This window comes from Chrysemys picta, chromosome 13 (assembly GCF_011386835.1).
Source record: "Chrysemys picta bellii isolate R12L10 chromosome 13, ASM1138683v2, whole genome shotgun sequence".
Taxonomy (NCBI): domain Eukaryota; kingdom Metazoa; phylum Chordata; order Testudines; family Emydidae; genus Chrysemys; species Chrysemys picta.
The window spans coordinates 38260803-38283952 of NC_088803.1; the positions used below are offsets into that span (position 1 = coordinate 38260803).

Consider the following 23150-nt stretch of genomic DNA (forward strand, 5'->3'; position numbering starts at 1 on the left):
TATAAAAGGGAGAAGGTACAGTTAGTTTGATACGTAATTTTCATAACAGTCTCTCTTGTGTTCAGACCCAAGTTGGAGAATTTCTAGGAGAGAGCAGTAGGTTTAACAAGGAGGTGATGTATGCCTACGTAGACCAGCTTGATTTCTGCGGGAAAGACTTTGTCTCTGCTCTACGTATATTTCTGGAAGGCTTTCGGTTGCCAGGCGAAGCCCAGAAGATTGATAGATTAATGGAGAAGTTTGCGGCTAGATACATCGAATGCAACCAAAGGTAACTTGAAACATAATATTGGATAAACTGTTTTAGGAATGGTCACCTTGTTGTCAGCCTTAGGCAATAAAGTAAGGCTTGACTCACGCTTGCCCCACAAGGGCAGGGCACATTGCAGGGATGTTTGGGGGCAGATTTTGTTGCGGCTGTCCATGCTATACTTGTTCTATAGCTAAATGGAAGACCCGTGGGATGTTCCTGTAGGCAGCTGCTAAATCATCATGAAGTCTTGGACAGTAGGTGTGGCAGTATTGGCACTTCAGAGAGCACTTTCTTACCGGTGCATGGGATCTAATTGAGCAAGAATGCTTCAGATACTGCATATCCTATTTATCCATGTTGTACTTAATCAGTTAAACAAAATCAAAGTTTTGTGAGCCCTAATTGTTAGTGGAAGATTAAAAATCTAGTTTGGTAAGTAATGTGCAGGGTCGCCCAGAGGATTCAGGGGGCCTGGGGCAAAGTGGGGGAGCTGCAGCGCTTGTACTCACCTGGCGGCGGTCCGGGTCTTTGGCGGAATTTCAGCAGCGGGGAGCTCTTCAGTTGCTCCGCGTCTTCGGCAGCACTGAAGGACCCGCTGCTGAAATGCCGCCGAAGACCCGGAGTGACTGAAGGGCCCCCCGCCGCCGTAATGCCGCTGAAGCCCGGACCGCCAGGGCTCGCGGGGCCCCTGTGGGCCTGGGACAAATTGCCCCACTTGCCTCATTAAACAGAGATACATTACCAGGGCCTCCCGGGGGTGGGGGCATTTTCCCACTTGCCTTCAGCCAGTCAAATGTGCATGGATGGGCCAATTTGTGATAATATAAACCATTTTACTCTAAAACAAATTTGAAAATGCTATTCTTGCTTGAAAACTTTGACATTGTCTGCCTAAGAATCCAGACTTAATCAATTTCCACTCCCCAGATCAGTCACATATCACTGTTTTAATAAAAATGAGTATATTTAGAGAGGAAACCTGGATGTGAGTGATACACTAGTGGATAAATCTTATTCTAGTTGCTTGTTGAAAACAGTGGAAGAAGATGGAAGAATAGTAACGAATAGCATTTTTTTAAATGCCTTTTTCTGTAATCTTGTAAATGTATGGCTTCACAAATTCTTCCCTTTCCCCTTCATTGGCCTTGCTGTAACTTTTAGTACATATTAAGCAGTAGCTGGGCTAATTTTAAACTTATTTTAATATAAAAGGCTAAAGTATGAGATTCCTTGTCAGGTTTTACTGTGTCAGGAGTGTGTAATACTTCTGAACTGCATCTCTTCCCTGCATGCGCAGAGAGAGCTAATGGATTGAAGATCTAGAACTCTAAAACGTGTTTCTCTGTTTCAGGCAAACCCTATTTGCTAGTGCTGACACTGCCTATGTTTTAGCATATTCTATTATAATGCTGACTACAGACTTGCACAGTCCCCAGGTAGGGAAAAATCACTATCGAACTGTTACAAGTGCTCTTTTCTAGAACTTGTTCTCAAAATTTGACACCTGAATTTTTATCCGTCTCACCTGTTGACAGGTAAAGAATAAAATGACAAAAGAGCAATATATTAAAATGAATCGAGGAATCAATGACAGTAAAGACCTGCCAGAAGAGTATCTGTCCACTATCTATGAAGAAATAGAAGGGAAAAAAATTGCAATGAAAGAGACAAAAGAATATGCAATTACAACTAAATCTACTAAGCCAAGTAAGATTTAATTAGAAACTCAATATAATGCTCAGTTTTTTTTAATAGTATCTCGTATTCAAGAATTAACATTATAAAATGCGTTAATTCAGCTTAGCCTTTGTGTACTTCATAAAAGTGTTGGCAATCTGGGGACCACTTCACCCAATGCTGAAACGTGGCCACTGGTATGTGGCCACTTCCTTCTAAAAGCGCCTGGCTCCACTAGACACCGTTAAGGAGAAGAAGTGAAGAATGCCTGTAGCTATTTGAAAAATAAGAGGGACTTAAGGGAGGCAGAATGTAATAATCTAAGTTGGCGCTTGGCCAGGAGAAAAGAGCTGACAGTCATCTTCTTCAGAGTTTTATGCAACTATCTCATGTTGTGCCATGTTAAACAATGGCACCTCATAGTTCAGAGAGATGGATTGCTGTTCCTAAGGAGTTTGCAGTCTGAGGTGATAACACAGGGAGGGCTTAGCAGTTGGCAACATCATTAAAGTCACTTGAAGTTTGGTGACCTTTCTGTACCTAGAACAGATGAGGACTTAAATGGTATGTCGCATCCAAATGACAGCACCTCCAGCTGCACTGTACTTTTAATAGCATATTGGGCAATTAATGTAGTGCCAACTGAAGGAAGAGAACCAAGTACCAAATAATCAGCACTACCTCCTTCAGTGCTTGCATGCTCCTTCGAGGTCTTACATTCAGGTATTGACTCTCTTTATCTTGAGAGTTGACTAAGTCACAGCCTGAGGTGGTGTTGGTACAGGAATAAAGAAATAGCACTGATTATTTTAATAGGCTATGGCTATGTCTACATTACCCAGCTTTTAGCGACATGGCTGTGTTGCTACAGCCATGCCGCTAAAAGTCGCGCAGTGTAGCTGCTGCCTGTCGGCTCTCCTGCTGACAAAAAAACGTTCACCCTCCCAACGAGCAGCATTTGCATTGTCAGCAGGAGCACTCTCCTGCTGAGAAAGTGCTGTTCACACTAGTGCATGTCGCTGGCAAAACGTTTTGTCTTTCAGTGTTTGTTGCACACCTCTGAAAGACACAAGTTTTGTCGTTCAATTGCAAGTGTAGACATTGCCTATGTCTACACTACCACCTACGTTGCTCAGGGGAGTGAAAAAACCACCCCCTGAGTGACATAAGTCACACCAACATAAGTGCTGGTGTGGACAGCTTCTCCCGCTGACAAATGCCACCACTCGTTGGGGGTGGATTAATTGTGTTGACGGGAGAGCTCTCTCCCATCAGCATAGAGTGGCTACACTACAGATCTTACAGCTGCATCAGTACAGTGGCGCTATTGTAAGCTCTCTAGTGTAGACATAGCCATAGCGTCTGTTTTGCAAACATGAGACTTTAAAGCATTCTTAAGTAGTTCACAAGAACTAAATGACTTAATGAAATACACCTCTGGATTTTAGTTTTTCTATGAAGCAGGTCATAGTGTGTGAGACGGTTAAGGGAAGAGCTGTATAACTGCAGTACTGTACCTTAAGAGAGATGTGGATTGTTGTACTAGACATGTGTTTTTTTTTTTCACCCCAAGGCTTATACTTTATATGAAAGGCAAAGTCCCATGACAGCATCTTGAGTAAATTCAAAAGCTTCTGAACAAGCTTCCTTAAATTGCAGTCTCTAGATAAAAATTAAAAAATCTCCCTTCAGCATCTGATACCCAGAACTAAGGAATGGAGCCTGATAGCAAAAATATATATAATGATGCAGGTTTTGTGGTGTTCTTCATAGATGTAGCCAATGAGAAGCAGCGGCGGTTATTGTACAACCTGGAGATGGAGCAAATGGCTAAAACAGCTAAAGCCCTCATGGAGGCAGTAAGCCATGCAAAGGCTCCTTTTACTAGTGCCACTCACCTGGATCACGTCAGACCCATGTTCAAAGTGAGTGTATGGATTTCTCTGTCACGTATCTGTTAGGGCACGTAATCCTCTTCAATCCATAACATGCCTCATTGAGAGCTGTGATAACTGAGCCATAGAGTGCAGCAGTGCATCTCTTTTATGAAGGTGTCAATATTCTGATGTGACTAAAAGTGTTGCATTCTGCCATGAGAGTCTCTGGCTCAGGAGTGTGAAGAGAAGAGCCGGGAATATTGGAGGCAGAAAAGGGTCTTTATTTTTTTTTATAGGGGATATTAATATACTCTAAATCAGGGGTGGGCACACTTTTTGGCCCGAGGGCCACATCTGGGTGGGGAAATTACATGCAGGACCATGAATGTAGGGCTGGGGCAGGGGGTTCGGGTGCAGGAGGGAGTGCAGGGTATGGGAGGGGGTGTGGTGAGCAGAAAGGAGCTCAAGAGGAGTGTGGGGCGTATGAGGGGTCTCAGGGCAGGGGGTTGGGGTGCAGGGAGGGGTGTGGTGTGTGGGGGGAATCAGGGCAGGGGGTTGGGGTGAGGGAGGGGTGCTGAGTGCAGGAGGGGGCTCAGATAAGGGGGCTAGGGTGCAGGAGGGGTTCAGGGTGTGGCAGGGGGTTGGGGTGCAGGTTCCGGCCTGGCGCTGCTTACCTTGAGCGGCTCTGGGATGGAAGCGGCATGTAGCGGGGCTAAGGGAGGCTCCCTGCCTGCCCTGGCCCCGCGCCGCTCACAGAAGCAGCCGGCACCATGTCCCTGCAGCCCCTGGAGGAGGGACAGGCAGAGGGCTCCATGCACTGCCCTCACCTGCGGGTATCTTCCCCCAAAGCTCCCATTGGCCACAGTTCCCCATTCCCGGCCAATGAGGGCTGTGGGGAGTGGTGCCTGCAAGTGAGGGCAGTGAGCGGAGCACTCTGCCCCCCTTCACTCCTCCCCCCCAAGGGGCCACAGGGATGTGGTGCCGGCCGCTTCTGGGAGTGGCGTGGGGCCAGGGCAGTCAGGGAGCCTGCCTTAGCCCCGCGGCGCCACAGGCGTGGCAATCCTGCGGTCCGGATCCAAAGCCCTGATAGGCTGGAACCAACCTGCAGGCCATAGTTTGCCCACCCCTGCTCTAGATGCTGTAGAAAAAGTATGTGAATGGCATTCTGGTACTTCATTATGTGAATAGGAGGATACAGTGTTGGCATGGGCAGTGTCTACACTAGCCACTGCTTTAGGGAGAATCATGATTTGGTGATAATGAAACTAAACTTACAAAGGTTTCCTTTTTGCTAGCTTGTATGGACTCCATTGTTGGCAGCTTACAGCGTTGGCCTTCAGAACTGCGATGACACTGAAGTTGCATCTCTGTGTTTGGAAGGAATTCGATGTGCAATCCGAATAGCCTGCATTTTTGGAATGCAGGTTTGTATATGTTAGACATGCTATGTCTAGGTCACTGGAGGCCATCATGGACTCTGACATCTGCAATAGTAAAACTATAAAAGTGTTACTTTGGTGTAAGCTATCTCAAGCAAGTGAAAATAACTTGCTTTGATAATCTACACATATAATGTTTTTGTTTGCAGAACAGTTTTAGTTTTAATCTGTCCAGAGCTCTGGATCATAAATAAAGATAATAGTGGGGGTTTATTCTTAATCCTCAAATGCCTCCCACTTCTGAGGCTCCCATTAAGATCATTTGCTAGTATGTCTCCAGCTCTTCTGTGCTATATTGACTGGTAAATACTTTGCCATAATTGCAATCACAGAGCCATACTTGGAAGGGAAGTTACCCAAACCTGAGGGGGTTGTGTGCATTTTGGGGTAGAGGGTGCTTTTTGTTTAGTATTTGCAGACATCTCAATTTCTCAGGCTTATTTCTGTTCTCATATTTGTATCTGCATTCTAGCTTGAACGAGATGCCTATGTGCAGGCCCTTGCTCGCTTCTCGCTGTTGACTGCCAGCTCTAGCATCACAGAAATGAAACAGAAAAACATAGACACCATTAAGACACTTATTACCGTGGCCCATACAGATGGCAACTATCTTGGGAATTCCTGGCATGAGGTAAAAACTTGAATAGTAAACGTGAGGCTTCAGTGTGCACTCACAGCTTACCAAACTTTTGTTCACCGAGCTCTGCCTGTTTGCACAGCCCACAGGATTTGAAACTCCAGCACCAGACCTCCCCTAACCCACAATAAATTAATCAAGCTGTCCCCTACAATCAAGGAAGGAAAGAGTCATTTCTGTCTTCACGTAGTTGGGAGGTATTTGGAAGCTACATCAATAGAGACCATATAAGTACCTAGGTAAATGGATGAGTGCAGCACTGTCCTCTACTGGAAAGGATATCTGACTAGTTGAAGATATTAGAAGTACTCTTTTATCGGCTGAGCTAGCAGGGCAGTTTCTCTAGCTCCTCAGAATAAGGCCTGTCTTAGAGTAGAAGGCCATGAATTCTGCCTTGATGGCATATGCCAGTATCTGATATATCTATGTATATGTTGCCAGTGATCTTTACCAGGGGCAGCTCCAGGCACCAGTGCAGAAAGCCGCAGGGGACGGCCTGCCGGTCGACGTGAGGGTGGCAGTCAGGCTGCCTTTGGCGGCATGCCTGCGGGGGGTCCACTGGTCCCGCAGTTTCGGTGGCAATTCGGCGGCAGGTATGCCAAAAGCGCGGGATCAGCGGACCTCCCGCAGGCATGCCGCCAAAAGCCACCTGACTGCCGTGCTTGGGGCGGTAAAATACATAGAGCCGCCCCTGATCTTTACAACTACTTCAACTCTGAGAACAATTTTGCATTTAGATATTGAATCTAGTCTCTTGTTTGTGTTCATGAGATTAATAAATTTTGCATTATCATGGAGAGAGTATATAGTGCATGGGGAGGCTTTGAGAGACTGGGCTAGAACTGAAGTAGAAGACAAGACTTGTCAAACCAAATTGGAATCATGATCCTATTGTAAACTTGTGGTTGTCTTCACTTGACGCATTGTGGGAATTTCATTGCAGCTGCCATTTGTAGTAATGGGAGCTCACTTATTTATCTGTATGGGGAAGAGAACCTATTGGATAATAAGCTCCAAAATGTATAAGTTCTTAAACCACACTCTAAGAAGGAAACTTGGTCTCGTGACCAGAGAACTAAGAGTTGGACTTCTTGGTTCTGTTTTTCACAGCTGTCACTGACTCACTGTAATCTGTGGCAAGTTGCTTAATTCCATTGTAAATTAGCAGTAATATTTGCCTATATCACAGAAGTGTTGAGGTTTAGTGTTGGTAAAATGGTTTGCGAACTTGTGAAGTCTCATAAGGTAAAACGTGGTAGCGATCACTTACATTATTGAAATGTGCCTTTGTTATTAGATCTTGAAATGCATCAGCCAGCTGGAACTAGCACAGCTTATAGGTACTGGGGTTAAAACTCGATACTTATCTGGCTCTGGGCGAGAAAGGGAAGGCAGCATTAAAAGCTATACATCTGGAGGAGAAGAATTCATGGGCCTGGGACTAGGTAAGATTAATAGCTCTGTCACTTCACAAACCTGCATTTACAAGTTAATTAAACCTAAAAGTTAGTCGCTATGAGAACGAATGATCAGTTCTTCACATGATGTTGGGTCATATATTTAGCTGCTTTCATTTTAACTGTGTGGAGACTAGTGTCACTACATAATTAATGAAAATAGCCATTACTTCAACTAGCTTGGTAATGATTAAACATCTGAACATGTTCCAGGTTCTATAAATCAGCTATGAGAAATTACTTCATAGACTACCCAGATTAACTGCCTTGTAGGAACTTGAGTGTGGCCATAACTTTCTGTTACATCAGATCTAGTATGGCCATAGTCTTGTTACAGACATTAAAAGCTCTACTTTTTTCATTCCATTTTGAAATAAAAATGTTGAAATTACTGAAATCTGTCTGAATGCTAAAAATTTTTTTGCTGATACTAACAATTTTCTGCCTTGAGATGTGGCAATAGATGGTTTTCAAGTTAGATATTTCACCCCAATGCACGTTGCATAGTCTAAAATCTGGTTTGTAAGTGGGGATTAGGGGGACGATGGTACTCTGCATTTACCTGAGAAAAGAAATAAACACTCTCCATGAAAAAACATTTAATGTAGAACTACTCTAGAGTTCCACTGAGACAGTAGCACATTCTGTATATTAATGTAATTAAACTACATGTGCCCAGTACTAATTGCTCATATTCAGTTATAAATGTTTATGTAGTACCAGTGTTACTGTAGGTTAATTACAAATATTACATTCAAATGTTTTTATTGTAGCTTTAGGCATAATTGTCATGACAACTGTTACTTAACTACTAATGCATTTCTCAAATGTTAAAGATGATTTGTAAGCCTATTGTAATCTTGATGGCCTGCTTTCTTAAAATGGATACTAGCCACCAAAATGCAGGATGCAAAACTGTATCCATTAAAACATCTCTATACCCTCCCCCACAAAATCTTCACATGCTCATAACTTTTGTTATGAACTTGCTGAAATAATTTTCAGGCAGTTAATGTTTTTAAGAGGCACACTGCTTTGAAACTGGACCTTCAAATGCAGAATAATCATGGGCATCATTTCTGACTTGTAGCACCTGTCCTATTTAAATTCTAAGCTTCTTGGGAGCAGGACCCATCTTAATTCCTGTTTTGTATAAAATTGAGCATATTGCTGGTATTTAACTATGAATATTTCCTCAGATTAAATGTTTGGATCTGAATGTTTTATTACAGGTAACCTAGTTGGTGGTGGAGTTGATAAAAGGCATATGGCCAGCATTCAGGAGTCTGTGGGCGAGACCAGTTCGCAAAGTGTGGTGGTGGCAGTGGACAGGTACTGTAGTGCTTTCTCTCTTTCTGTTTGTAGTGACTTGCAAATCAAGAGTTACCCAAACTGTCCTGATTTCCCCCTGCAGACTGTCTCTAAAAGCCTAACTTAAAACCAGTTTAAGAACAGGTTGGCATTCACCCTGAATGATGCCAAATCTCCTGGACCTGATGATGATAAAATATTCTGGTGGGTGTTTTTTTTTGTTTTGTTTTTAAACCTCAGTCCTGCAACACTAAAGAGAGTGAAAGACTATTCCAGTAAACTAGTCTGGTGTTACCACTGATAGCTGGGTAATTGGAAAAAAGAATGTATGCAAGTTAGTTTGAGGGTGGGAAGTAAAGGGAGAGAGAGTATTCTTAACCCTTTCCATTTGGAGAAATGGCAACCAGAATTCATTAAATTGGTGCCTTTGTAATGCACACTTGGTGATTTTTATAAAGGCTTTCTGCTACACTGGGTTTGTTCTGTTAATATTTGGCCATGAGCCACTACTTTACAGTTAGACTTTTTGTCATTGCTGGGTAACTAACCAGGTCAAGGTGTCTGAAATGCATCAGTGTCCTCAGTCTATTAGACCATGCTGACTTCTGTATTTCAGCTTTCCTTTTTTACTTCCTCCCTGTACATAGTTCACTCTTTCCACCCGTAAGTGACTGGTGGAAATCCAAAGCATTACCTTGCTAGTCTATTTTGCAGCATCAAGGTTTCTTTATAAACTTGCACCTTTTTACCTGGAAATACTTCAGTCTGTTATGTTCTTCTCCTTTATTTTTTTAAATAGAACTTATATTTTATCACACATCTTGATTTGTTCTACAGAATATTTACAGGATCGACCCGGTTGGACGGAAATGCAATAGGTATGTATGCTGAGCATATGAGGAAATTGACTGTGTTGCAGTAGAACACCCAAAACTCATGGTTTGTAATATCTGTTTAATATTCAGTTGATTTTGTCCGATGGCTGTGCGCCGTTTCCATGGACGAGCTGGCTTCCCCACACCATCCTCGCATGTTCAGCCTGCAGAAGATAGTAGAGATCTCGTATTACAATATGAATCGAATTAGACTGCAATGGTCAAGGATATGGCAAGTGATTGGAGATCATTTCAATAAGGTAATTCAAAACTTAAAGGTTACACAACATGCTTTTGTAGTACTATCATTAGCTTTTCCCTTAGTAAGATGCCCAAGATTATGTCTTGGAGGGCTTTCCTGATTCAGAACATCATAGGTTTTGACATGTATTGATCAACATGGATTTAGTTGAAGCTACTACATTCTTTATATTTGAGTTGGAGAAGTCCTAAGTCTTTCATATGTGTTTGGATCTTAATTGAATCCGTGGTGTTGGGCCATAATATTCGTATTATCTTGAGGAGGGGAAAGATGTCTGTCGTCTCCCCTTTCCCCCCCCCCCCCCCTTTTTTTTTTGGTTTGTTTTTGGAAATCATATGACCGCTTTCTTCATCCTTTGTTTCCCCCCTTATTGAGAACGTCAAGACATGATTTATTTTGTCCTCTTCTTTCTAAACTATGTAGGTAGTTTCCTTTTGGAATCAGTAATGCCTGGTTAGGTTTCATCTTATAAAATGTGTGTAGACTGAGGGACAGCAACCATATGTGTTCCTTATGCCATGCTTGGATGATTAATTTATTTGTTTCTCCTGATAGTCTCCGCTGCTAATCCTTTTTTCCACACAATCAATCAAAGCAAGAAAAATGCCCATCTGATTGTCCTCTTTTAAAAAAAAAAAAAAATCTAAATTCTCAATTTGTTTTACCAACTCAGGAGTCTGTTTCTTTAGTTTGAACATGAGCAAAAGCACATATGTCAGCTTCAGAAAAACGTGGTCTAACCACAACATCTAGCCTAAGAACATCGATGATGTGCAGCATAAATATCTGGATAGTTCTAAATGAATCTTTTAATTTAATATTTCCCCATTAACACTTAATCCTTGCCAAAGCATTCAGATGTAGGTACCTAAAGTTAACTGCGATTTAGTTGCCTATCTGACTTCCTTCCACTCCTGACAAGATATACTGACCACCCGTAGCTCCTATTGAAGTCAATAACTGAGTGGTCAGGATCTCTGAAAAAAAATCAGCTCATTATCATCTCTGTTCCTGTCTTTAGGCATTTAAGCAAAATGTTGAAGCTTATGAGGTTTGTTCTTGCTATGAAATGTTATCTTATTGAAACTAGAAAAATAGTATACAGGGAAACTGTGTTTGCAAACTTAAATATGCTAACTCTCTAACATAAAATGATTCTGCATGTCCTAGTCTGATAGTTTCATGATGTACCCCTTCCCTCATGCCCCTTAGTAAATGAATCCCTGGGGTTCTTAGACAGCCATTATACATTTGTAAAAACCATTTGGGTGTATAAAGGTTGGGTCATGGAAATGAAACTCCCCTGATGGGCTTGTGTAGTGTACGTTAAGACACGCATACACCCCTTTTCCTTCTCTATTACTAGGTTGGATGTAACCCAAATGAAGATGTGGCCATCTTTGCAGTTGATTCATTAAGGCAGCTATCAATGAAGTTTCTCGAGAAAGGAGAATTGGCCAACTTCCGTTTCCAGAAAGACTTTTTGAGGCCCTTTGAGCACATTATGAAGAAAAACAGGTGTGCGTGCACTGAAACTTCTGTCTTGGCTTGGGTTTTTTTATGCAGCAACTTAAAATGTGACCAGGTTTCCTGTGCTAATGTGGGTGGGATGCTTTCTGGTTTGCAGGCAATGGCAAATAACATGGTGGTTAATTTGTTTTTAAGATCTCCTACCATTCGTGACATGGTAATACGCTGTATTGCTCAGATGGTGAACTCACAGGCTGGTAACATTCGCTCAGGCTGGAAGAATATCTTTGCAGTATTTCACCAAGCGGCTTCAGACCATGATGGGAATATTGTGGAGTTGGCTTTCCAAACAACAGGACATATAGTTAGTAAGTAGTGGTTGGCATATGGAATACATTAACTAACATACTCTTATGCTAAAAGGGCCTGTCTGCATAATAAACTCTATTGTAGGAGAGGGGGTTGTGGTTTTAAATGTCCAAATTATTTAAAGTATGTGGTTACGTTTTGCCTGCTCCCCTGGCTCTAAACAATTCTGTGTCATGGAAGACCAAACTGTTGTACAGTGCCTGATAGTTTATGGCATGATCTGTAAGTATCATTGTATATAATCTGAATCCAATCGGGTATATGAAATACTTTTAATAGTAATGTGAAAGTGTTCTCTCAATCCTGTATAATACATCTGGGCACCTAGATTAATTCTCCAGCCTTACAGATTTAGTTAAGTACTGTGTCTCTGATATATAGCCTCAAGCAAAGGCAATGATGGGTGCCTTAGAAATGTCATGGATGGCTAGAGGAAAACTCTTCCCAGTCCAAGCATAATCTATTCGCAGCCCTTTATCATAATTAACTGCGATTTAAGACACTCCACCCTCACACTTCTCCTTAGACGGGGGAAAAACAAAACAAAACTACAAATGACTTGATTTCAAGGCTGGATTAGATGTTGCAGTAGTATGAGGTTAATCTGAGGTGTGATTATTGTTAGTTGAAAACTTTCTCTCCCCCCGCCCTCTTTGTCAGGTCAGATTGTTTGTGGGGGTATGGGTGGGTTGCATTGTACTAACACCCAGTGCTTACTCCAGCCTGTCTTTTAAACAGTACGTGCTGGAGTTTCAGCACATCGGGTAAATACCTTGCAATGCTAGCTACAAAAGTGCCATGCAAACACCTGTTTTCACTTTTGGGTGATATCGTAAACAAGAAGCAGGCAGCATTATCTCCTGTAAATGTAAACAAACTTGTTTGTCTTAGCGATTGGCTGAACAAGAAGTAGGACCGAGGGACTTGTAGGCTCTAAAAGTTTACATTGTTTTGTTTTTGGGTGCAGTTATGGAACAAAAAAAAAATTACATTTGTAAGTTGCACTTCCACGATAAAGAGATCGCACTACAATACGTGTATGAGATGAATTGAAAAAATACTATTTCTTTTGTTTACAAATATTTGCTCTGTAAAAATGATCAAAAATAAAGTGAGCACTGTACACTTTGTATTCTGTGCTGTGATTGAAATCAACATATTTGAAAATGTAGAAAAACATCCAAAATATTTATAATAAATGTCCATTGATATTCTATTGTTTAACAGTGCAATTACAACTGCGATTAATCACAAATATTTTTTTTGTTAATAGTGTGAGTTAACTGCTATTAATCAACTGCCCTACATATTTTACTTGCTGAGTTAACCCTACAGAGACATCTACTCCTCTATTAAAAAGATATTTGGGCAAATTGATGCGCTAATTAAAAAGGAGGGACACTGTGTACTCCAATTTTTGAAATGAAGTAATTCTAGTTTCTGATGGCATATTACTTGCAATATATGTCCTGAAACTTATTTTTAAGCATTCTCTGTACACTTTTGTAGAAGTTATTCTGATTTGTTGCTGTTTAAATGCTTTTTACAGCAAGGGATAAATTGACTATATGAGTTAAAAAGTGAAACTAAGGGCATGTCTACACTACATGTAATTACTATGGTGGCTGATGTTAGTGGCGCGCGTCCTCACCAGGAGTGCTTTCACCGACTGAAGAGTAGCAGTGTGGTGGGGCTGAGAGCCAGGGCTCTTAGCTTCGTGAAGTTCTCCCCCTGGGAGCCAAGCTACCCTGTGGGGCTTCTCGCCTTGCTGCTCCCAGTAGGGAGCTGGGGGGGGGAAGCCACTTAAGCTTCTTGCCTCCCGTGGGAAGCAGAGAGCCTGGGGTGGCAGGCAGCCAGACTTCTAGCCGGGAGCCTCTGTGCTGCTGGGCTCCCAGCTGGGATCCCAGGGGGAGACAGCCAGGCTGCCAGCAGGGAGTGGAGAGCCCAGGCAACACCACCAGAAGCCTAGGTGACAGCTTGGCTTGGAGCGGAGACCCTGCAGCAGCCCTGCTGGGGAGCTGGGCTTTCTTATCAATTTCAGGGCTCCAGCAGAGCTGTGAAATTGACAAGACAGCCAATAACTGATGTAAGTCACTCAGTGTCTACATTGACACTGCATAGTCCTAACTACACCGACATAAGCCCTATACCCTCGTGGAGGTGGAGTTATTATGTCGGTGTAGTAGGGCACTTAAATCGGCGGGAGCAAAGCTGTAGTTTGTACGCTGACATAGTTAGATCGACATAAGCTGCCTTATGTGTAGGGTAGACCAGGGCCTAACTGCTCTTTGTATTTAATAGCATTATGCTTATAAACTAACAGAATAACTTTCTCTCCTCCCCCCCCCCCATCAGTTATAGTGATCTTATTATGGTTACAACTACTAGGTACAAAACTTTTGGACAAATCTGATTTTCATGCTGACTGTCCCTTCAGTTTTTGAACACTAGTCAGTTTCTTTTATTACAGAACCTCTGAGGACTCTCTAGGTTATTTGACCTAAACAAGAAAGGTTGTGCATCTTGCATACAGATAGAAAATGATTTGAAATTTAACAATACATCTAAAGAGCTTTAACAAAAGTATCTGTGGCTTTAAAAAAAAATAGACTTGAACCATTTTAATGAGGCTATGAAATAGTAATGATCATTATCCTAGAATGGATTTTTAATATTAATACTATTAATCTGCTAGTACATGTTAAGAAATTGTGGTGTGTTGATTCTGTAATACTGTTCAGTGTTTAATATTGATAAAATCAAATTACCAGATCCTCAGCTGATACAAATTGGTATAGCTTCATTGACTTAGGTGAAGGTATGCCAGTTTACATCAGTGGAGGCTCTGACTCAAAAAGTCTGATACAATATTAGTATGTTTAAGATATTTCTCTTTCCTTTGTTTTCCCCAGCCAATATTTTTCAGCAGCATTTTCCAGCAGCAATAGATTCATTCCAGGATGCTGTAAAATGTTTATCTGAATTTGCCTGTAATGCAGCATTTCCAGATACCAGTATGGAAGCAATCCGACTTATCCGTTATTGTGCTAAATATGTTTCAGAAAGACCACAGGTATTTTCTGTTCTTGTAGTAATTTTTAGTTTTAAACTGTGATTACTCTTGTAGCTAAGACTCTGCTCTTAAACATAGACTTTAGGCTCTTAGTGAATATCGTGCTAAAATGTTTACCCCAGATTAGACACCTGTTTAGCATTAGCAGAACACACACTTAACGCTAGTCAACCATCCTCTAGTCAACCATCCTCTTTAGAAAATGGAGCAAACTTTGTTTCAATCAGGTGTGGAAATAGCTGGATAAAATTGGCTGTTGCAGCTTTGTTAAATGAAAATTGTAAATTTTTAAACTCTAAATAAGGACTCTTGTAATCTAACTTTCATATTGCATGTCACTTCCTATCCTGTTAGAGCTTAACATCAAATCCCTATTGTATAAATATGTAATATTACAGTAATTCTGTTTAAAGGCATGTAGGCTGAAGTTACCTAATTAACATTGTTAGTTAATCTTGCAAGATTTGCAGGTTCATCAGTTCTTACATGCACGAGCACAGCATTGACTTATGCAGAACTGTGTGCACACATCTATTTGGATGAGCAATTGTGTGTAAATGTGGGTGCAGTTAAGAGGTTGATCAGAAATCTTGTCTTCAATGTACCAAAAGAGCCAAATATTTTTTTAAACCTAGAGTAGGAATAGAACTAGATGAATCTTTTTATTTAGAAGTGTTAAGGAGAAACAAACAAATTAGGGAAGGGTTAATCAAATATCTCATTTGACCTGTCACTACTTACCTAAATTTTGAGTAGCCAAATTCTGTTTAGAAGATGCAATTTAGTTTAATTCTGAAGTCTTTTAGATGTAACTTAATAGGTAATAATCTTTCTCTAAATGGCTTTCAGGTATTGCGAGAATATACAAGTGATGATATGAATGTTGCTCCTGGAGACAGGGTCTGGGTCAGAGGATGGTTCCCTATTTTATTTGAACTTTCCTGCATTATTAATCGATGCAAATTAGATGTTCGGACAAGGTAATGAGTTTATTTTCTTTTTAGCTGCATTCAGTTATTGAAACTCTGATCAGAGGCAACCATTTTAGCATCTTATTTTTGTATTCCTGTTTCCTTATTGTAGAGGCCTAACTGTGATGTTTGAAATAATGAAGAGCTATGGCCATACCTTTGAAAAACACTGGTGGCAAGATCTGTTTAGGATTGTGTTTCGGATATTTGACAATATGAAGCTTCCTGAACTACAAACGGAGGTAACGAAAGCCCTCTGAAGGATCTTGTTGGGACAAAATAAGAGATTTCCATACAATTGTGAAATAAAACCCCCAAACTTCCCCTTAGTGAAATCCTACTGTTTCTGGAAGGAGCCAGATTCTTAGCCCTGGTAAACTGACGTCTGGTAATTTTTTAAAAATAAAATAAAATAAAACCCAAAAAACAAAACTGGTTCAGCCTGGACAGGGGTATATTGTGTATTCCCACACCCAAATGGTAACTAGTTTCTAATCGCACCTGACTCAAGGTACTTTCAAGATGATTCAGTTTTATCCAAACCAGGGCTTTGGAGCTGTGTTCCGGCTCCAGGCAAAAACCTGCAGCTCCACTGCTCCGCGCTCCAGCTCCGGGCTCCGCTCCAAAGCCAGACTACATTCCTCTCTTTACAATTCATGTATTTTTGTATAGCCAATCCTATGCCATGTACCACCATAAGATGGAAACCCGTTCTTTCCATTCAGCACTTACCATAACAAAAATAAAGGCCTGTCATTGTCTTGCAGAAATCTGAATGGATGACAACTACATGTAACCATGCACTTTATGCAATCTGTGATGTATTCACGCAGTTTTATGAAGCTTTAAATGAGATCCTTCTTCCTGACATATTTGCACAGTTACACTGGTGTGTAAAACAAGGTAGCTTATTTACATACATATACACATTATTTTTAAAGTACAATGTCTGGAATGCATGCTTTAACTTTTTTTCTTGAGGTAATCAAAGCAAGGAAAATAAACCACTATTTCTATATGTAAAACTGAGGCAAGAATGTTTTTCATGTCGCTTAATCCATTAGTGACTTTCCTGTCTCTGCAATTTTTGCCAAATGTGTGCTGCTACTTACGAAAGATCTTTAACTTATTTTGCTTGAATTATGTTAACACTTTTTTTGCCATTATCCTTTCTTCATTTGGCAAAAAACAGCATTTTTTTATTTGCTGCATGAATAACATTTAATCTCACATTGCTTTCACACTTTAGAAAATTGTCCATATATATATATATATATATATATATATATATATATATATAAAAAAATATATGAGACAGCATTCTAAAATGTTAGAATACTTACTTTGAACAAGAGACATAAGAGGTCAGCTACCATATCTTTGTGTTGGAATATTATATTATGTAACCTTTTTATGCAGACAGCACAGAGTGTGTAGGGAAGACTGGGAGGGAAAGGGTGGCTTGTGAATTGAATGCAAACTCCTTAAATCCTCTATGGTGCCTAGTTTATTATTTCATGGGGAAAATGACTTGGGGCCTCTCGGGCACTGGACTAGGCATCAGGAGATCTAATCTCTATTCCCAGCTCTGTCATTAGCCTGCTGTGTGACCTTGGCAAGATGCTTTGTTTCTCTGTGCCTCTTTCCTCTCTCACCATTTGTCTTGTCTATTTAGCTTGCAGGTTCCTCACAATAGGGATTCTTGCTGTCTTTGTACACTAGGGTCCTGATCTTGGTGCTTACTGTCACACAAATAATGGTTACACTCTAAGCAGGCTTTGAGCTATTGGAGATTCAGTACCAATACCAATTGCATCATAATATCAAACATGCATAATGACTGTCAAGCACAATAGATGTTTAATTCACATTGTTTGACTAGAAGAGCTCGGAGATTAATAAATAAGGATAATTACTTTACAGATAATGAACAGCTGGCTCGATCAGGTACGAACTGTCTAGAAAACCTGGTGATACTAAATGGACAGAAATTCAGTCCTGAAGTCTGGGACCAAACATGTAATTGTATGCTAGAAATCTTCAAAACCACCATTCCTCATGCGTAAGTTAGTCCAACATAAATTTGTTTTGAGGCCAGCTGTCATGTTAAGGTTATTTATTATATTTCTTTTCTCTGTGAAGCTTGCTGACATGGAGGCCAGCAGGAATGGACGATGATTCATCTGAAAAGCATTTGGTAAGACTTTAAGTATTTCTAAAGAAGAACAGTTTATGTGGTAAATCTGTTTGTAAAGACACATACTGGAATTAAATACAGACTATTCTGTATGCTAGGGCCAACTGATCATAAAGTCAAATGCAAGACTATCTCAGTACTTTGATAGTAGAAAACTTAAGCCACATTAGTTACATCATGTGAAAACTGAGTTGTGACAAATTTTAAGTACATTGGATAAACAGAATTATATCTTCGATTGTCACTTCTAGGATGTGGACCTAGATCGTCAGTCTCTAAGCAGTATTGATAAAAATGCTTCGGAAAGGGGACAGAGTCAGTTTTCAAATCCCACAGATGACAGCTGGAAAGGTGGTCCTTATGCAAGTAAGGCTGCATTTCACTGTAAAGTTCTTTAGTTTCAACACAACCTCTAGTCACTGACCCAAATCATTTAATGAAAAACAAAAAATAATTGCTCTACTAACTTGCTGGGTTTTTTTTGTTTTTTGTTTTAAACCTAACAACTTGCTGAGGTTCCTAAATCTGTGCTTCAGGTGCCCTAATGTTTTAATGAAAACTTACTAGCCAAAGCACATAATCTACTCTCCCATTTCTACCATGATTATAATTGAGAAAATGTTTGACTATGCAATATGGTACTGTACTTCAAAGATAGCAAACAAAATAACTGGATATGGAGATGCTGGTAGAACTATGAGTTTTAGTCTTCTAGTTTAACAGACTTTAGCATAAGTTGCATCTAAAACTAGACTGAAAACCAGAGTTCTTCTATTCTATTAGACCAGAAACTGTTTGCTGGCCTCCTTATTAAATGTGTGGTGCAGCTGGAATTGATACAAACCATTGACAACATAGTATTCTACCCAGCAACTAGCAAGAAGGAGGATGCCGAGCACATGGCTGCAGCCCAGGTAACTTATCTTAGATTCTGAACGTCCTAATCTTTTGTCTTTGCATCTTACTATCCTAGTAATAATTAGCACTTTTTGCAGTGCTTTATAGTTTGTGGAAGGCCTTCTAACCATTAAGACTATAATAATAATAATAATTAATTATTAATTTAAAAATGGGTTCAATAGAGTGTAACTTCCTGTATCAATTTCCCCTTTCTGAACACTGTACTTTCTGAAAGGGGCATCTCTTCTAGAATGCATGCTCTGTTGAGGGGAGAAGTTATTCTTTGTTTAGCAAGGCTTAACCTCTGAGGCTGATAAGCTGTCTTCAGTGACAAATCCTTAACTCTGAAACTCCATGTTTCAGGTCCAAATACCCTGATCTTGAGGGCACTGTGCAAAGCCCACCTGCTTGTTCCAGTAGAAGGCGGGGTTAGGGGTTTGGATCGGGCTTTGTCTTAACAGGTTTGGTGAGGATGGTTAACTCCTATATTCTATTGCTTGGGGGTAGAGGTGAAACTGATATTTTGGGATTGTCTGCTTCCTGACAGTTGGCAGGTCTGTTATTAATGTGTTATGTCCAGAGGCTTGTGTAATGGGTACACATCTTACAAATATAAAGAATAAAATTTTATTGATGCAACCTCTAATTAAGGCAAAGAAGCTGAACTCTTATGTTGTGCAGCATCTACTTAAACATGTGGAACTACATATCTGACTAGTTAACTTGTCTGACAGTCTTCAGAGCTCTGCAGAGGCAGTGAATCAGGCCTTGTGTGTAGGCAAGTGCTTTGTATCACTCAACGGTACCTCTCTGTGCCTTGAAATGGAAGTCATGTTCTTTTTTGGTCTAATCTTATGCTAATTGCTAAAATTACATCATGTATCTTTGGAAATACACTAGTAGGAAGGAAAGCACTAAATCACTGGAACACAGCCCTAACATTCTCTAAACCCACTGGTCTGATGGAAACAGATGTGTAGATATTGTGGGCCAAACTTTGTTCTGGTATTCTTGAGTAAATTTCATTTACATCCGTGACAATGGAATTATTCTGGATTTAGGTACTTCACTGTGTAACACAACTGAGTTGGTGGTGGTTGTTTTTTTTGGACCCCTTCTCCATTAACCACCACTAATAACTTGATTTTCTCTGTAGAGAGACACCCTGGATGCAGATATCCACATTGACACAGAAGAGCAAGGAATGTATAAGTACATAACGTCACAACATCTTTTTAAGTTATTGGATTGTTTGCAAGAGTCTCATTCGTTTTCAAAAGCCTTTAACTCAAATTATGAGCAGCGAACTGTCCTATGGAGAGCTGGTGAGCACCTTACTTAGTAATGGTTTTGAGCTTTCTTGCTTGTGGGTTTTTTTTAAATATTTACCCTAAGGTAGGAATGTGTAGTATAGCAAAAGTGACTTTTTCCAAGTGTACTATACAGTAAAAGTTTTTAATCACATAGTGCTACGTAACTACTCTATATTAGACTTGTCACTTTTCTAATTCTTTTAATTACAACATTGAAATATTGATCAAAAGACCTACTTCATTTACAATAAAATAGAAACATGATGGGAAACATTGGATTTTATTTATGTAATTCAGTTTTGTCAATATAACTTGGGGGCGGGGGGTAGGTAGGGGAAAGGGGGTTGTTGGCCCAGGGAGCAATGGAATCCATTCTTCTTGCACGGAAGTGCTCATCACCAGTGATCCCAGTTTTCCATAATTTTTTTTTTTTTAAATCATCTGATACAAAGGTATAAAAATCTGCATTTTTTCCATGTTTAAAATGAAACTCTGAACTTCAGTTTCCCTAACCACAATATAGATAGGTTCAGTGGAACCCCAATTATCTGATCTAATTGGGACTAAGGTCAGATCGGATAGTCAAAAATTTGGATAATCTGGAGAGCTTCAGCTCTGGGTGGCAGCCGGGCTTGGGCTGTCAGTTTCGGTTTGGTTAATACGGAGAGCCGGATAATGGAGGCTCAGATAAATGGGGTTCTACTGTGTTTTTATTTTTTCACGAAATGTAAAAACGGAAGATTTTCTGTAAAAACGCAAATTCTGCCTTTTTCCATGGCAAATGGATTTCTAGGATTCCTGCTTATCTCTAATCACTGGGCAACCTTGTGGCAGTATCTTTGACCAGTGCTGCTACTTGGTGGTAATTCTGTACCAACTTGGGGAGCTATTAAAAAAGCAAACAAAAACAAAACAAAGTTAGATCAAACAGTTTTGGAAGGCTCTTGCTTCTGACTTTGGCGTGTTTGTGTGGTCTGTCTTGAATAAAACGCCATATAAAATATGCAAGGAGAGTTGTGTGTGCTGAACTGAGTTTTGTGGGACCATACGTGGATTGAATAGTAAAATACACAGAGATTTTAGAGGCAAATCCAAACCTATGTAGTTTACAAATCTAAACCTCTCAATGATGAGTGACTTGCACCACCTAAGGCTCCATGACAAACCCTGACAGTGCACCCCTCAGATGTCATGTCAACAGCCTACAGGATTAGTTGTTTTAAACATTTCTGTGTAATTAAGTTATCCCTTAAAATGATTTAGGCAGCACTACAATAAGTTGGTCTGCCTAGCTGGTATCTTGAAGTTTAATTATACTTTTTACTGTTTCTAAACTATATGCAAAGATGTATGAATGTATCAAATTGGAATTCATTTCTAGGCTTCAAGGGTAAGTCAAAACCCAATCTTTTAAAACAAGAGACCAGCAGCTTGGCTTGTTGCTTGAGAATCCTCTTCCGAATGTACGTTGATGAAAGTCGCAGAGATTCCTGGGATGCTATACAACAGCGACTCCTAAAGTAAGAATGGTATTTTACCTAATGAATCTTGGGCTTCAAAAAGACTCTTTGAGGGGGAGTGTCTTGTACTGTTTTTCCAGCACCTAGCATAGTGGCTCCCTGATCCTGATTGGGACTTCTGGGTGCTAGTGCAGTATTAATCATGTTGCCATTCAAAGTAGCTGTGCAGATGGATCATAAATTGATTGGGGATAGAAAAGGGGGCACTCTAATAAAGGGGTTTTGGCAACCAGAAGTAAGTCCATTCAGAATGGATACTATGTGGCCAGATAGCCCTTCCGGCTCGGTGGGATTGGTAGGGTGTGAGCACCAATCGCCATATAGCCCAATTCCCGATGACCTTTTTCAGGCATCTGTTGCATCACAGTTTGAACTTCAGGCAACAAGAGGTAATAAAGATATCAACTTCATCTTTACCCCAAAGATGACTTGCTGCTGACTGGAGGCTCAGAGGATTCATATTGAGTCTGTGTGGGGAGAACTTATAGATTGCCAGTTCAAATCCAGCTGAGGCTGGCAGCAGTCTGGTGACCATTACCTATTGGCTTATAGTTGATTTCTTAAATCAGTGTGTGTAACAGGAAGTCTCTATCAATTTCTAGTCAGCATAGCAGAAATCACCACAATAAATGGCACTGATTATGCCTCTTGTTGGCAGTCTTTCCAGAGGGACCAAAAACTCTGCTTCTGTCCCTAAAAGATCTTGACAGATCTTTGTTAAAGGGATGCTGGTTTGAGGGGGGAATCTTGCACTGCTATACCTGTTCTGAGGATCAGGAAAGGATTTCTCTTCATGGGGTTATCAAACTGATATCTCTTTAATGATTACTATAGTAATGTATTTAAAAAATGTCAGTATGGAGGGAGGGATTTGAGGAGGAAAAAACCTTTTCCCATCCTGCCAGTAGAGAACCATCAGTTTTAATGCAAGTCTCAATGCCAGTTGGTTATCAGTAACAATTTTGATAAATGAAAACCTAGAGAGACATAGCAGTGTACTTGTTTAAAGTTAGCAAACTCTATTAAAAACATAGATATACGAATAGGAAAAAAAAAAAAAAAAGCTCAAAGTGCAGCTCGCATTTAAACACAAAATACTGCTGTTACAGATGGCGGACACATATATAAACTTGATTTGTTTTGTTTGCTGTACCCTTATCTGCACTAATGTGTGTAATTTTTTCTTAGTGTGTGCAGTGAAGCACTGGCCTATTTTATAACAGTAAATTCAGAAAGCCACAGAGAGGCCTGGACCAATCTCCTATTGTTGCTTTTAACAAAAACACTTAAAATCAGTGATGAAAAGGTAAGATAGACCTGGAAATCATTTATACTTGTATCCAAATATACTTTCTCTGATCTTAACTACTGCTAAAAGGAATCCGTGTTATGAATTCTTTTGTTTTTCAGTATTTTTATTAGCTAACTTGTAAATTTTCTTTGCTGAATGCAGGATTTTTTAAATTTAGTTTGCCAGTGCTCCACAGTGCACAGAGGGGACTGTCAATGAAATATACTTATTCACAAAGATGTGGTGGAGAAATATTAT

General features: G+C 40.3%; 1 protein-coding gene across 10 annotated transcripts in view; it reads left to right on the plus strand.

The window, feature by feature from the left end:
- ARFGEF2 (ADP ribosylation factor guanine nucleotide exchange factor 2) overlaps window positions 1-23150 on the plus strand; it is a 58822-nt gene that overhangs the window by 31179 nt on the left and 4493 nt on the right. For 7 of the 10 annotated variants that reach the window (XM_042861138.2, XM_042861139.2, XM_065566683.1 and 4 more), the window contains 23 exons: window positions 66-271; window positions 1605-1689; window positions 1789-1960; window positions 3683-3855; window positions 5103-5231; window positions 5719-5877; window positions 7181-7328; window positions 8573-8672; window positions 9489-9529; window positions 9617-9786; window positions 11155-11306; window positions 11454-11626; window positions 14540-14700; window positions 15550-15680; window positions 15784-15913; window positions 16439-16574; window positions 17595-17733; window positions 17814-17868; window positions 18120-18234; window positions 18652-18782; window positions 19925-20093; window positions 21463-21601; window positions 22790-22907. In XM_042861138.2, the coding sequence (XP_042717072.2) occupies window positions 66-271; window positions 1605-1689; window positions 1789-1960; window positions 3683-3855; window positions 5103-5231; window positions 5719-5877; window positions 7181-7328; window positions 8573-8672; window positions 9489-9529; window positions 9617-9786; window positions 11155-11306; window positions 11454-11626; window positions 14540-14700; window positions 15550-15680; window positions 15784-15913; window positions 16439-16574; window positions 17595-17733; window positions 17814-17868; window positions 18120-18234; window positions 18652-18782; window positions 19925-20093; window positions 21463-21601; window positions 22790-22907 (3132 nt within the window). The remainder of the gene's footprint in view (window positions 1-65; window positions 272-1604; window positions 1690-1788; window positions 1961-3682; window positions 3856-5102; window positions 5232-5718; window positions 5878-7180; window positions 7329-8572; window positions 8673-9488; window positions 9530-9616; window positions 9787-11154; window positions 11307-11453; window positions 11627-14539; window positions 14701-15549; window positions 15681-15783; window positions 15914-16438; window positions 16575-17594; window positions 17734-17813; window positions 17869-18119; window positions 18235-18651; window positions 18783-19924; window positions 20094-21462; window positions 21602-22789; window positions 22908-23150) is intronic. The other 3 variants (XM_008172113.3, XM_065566676.1, XM_065566681.1) reach the window with 1 other exon arrangement.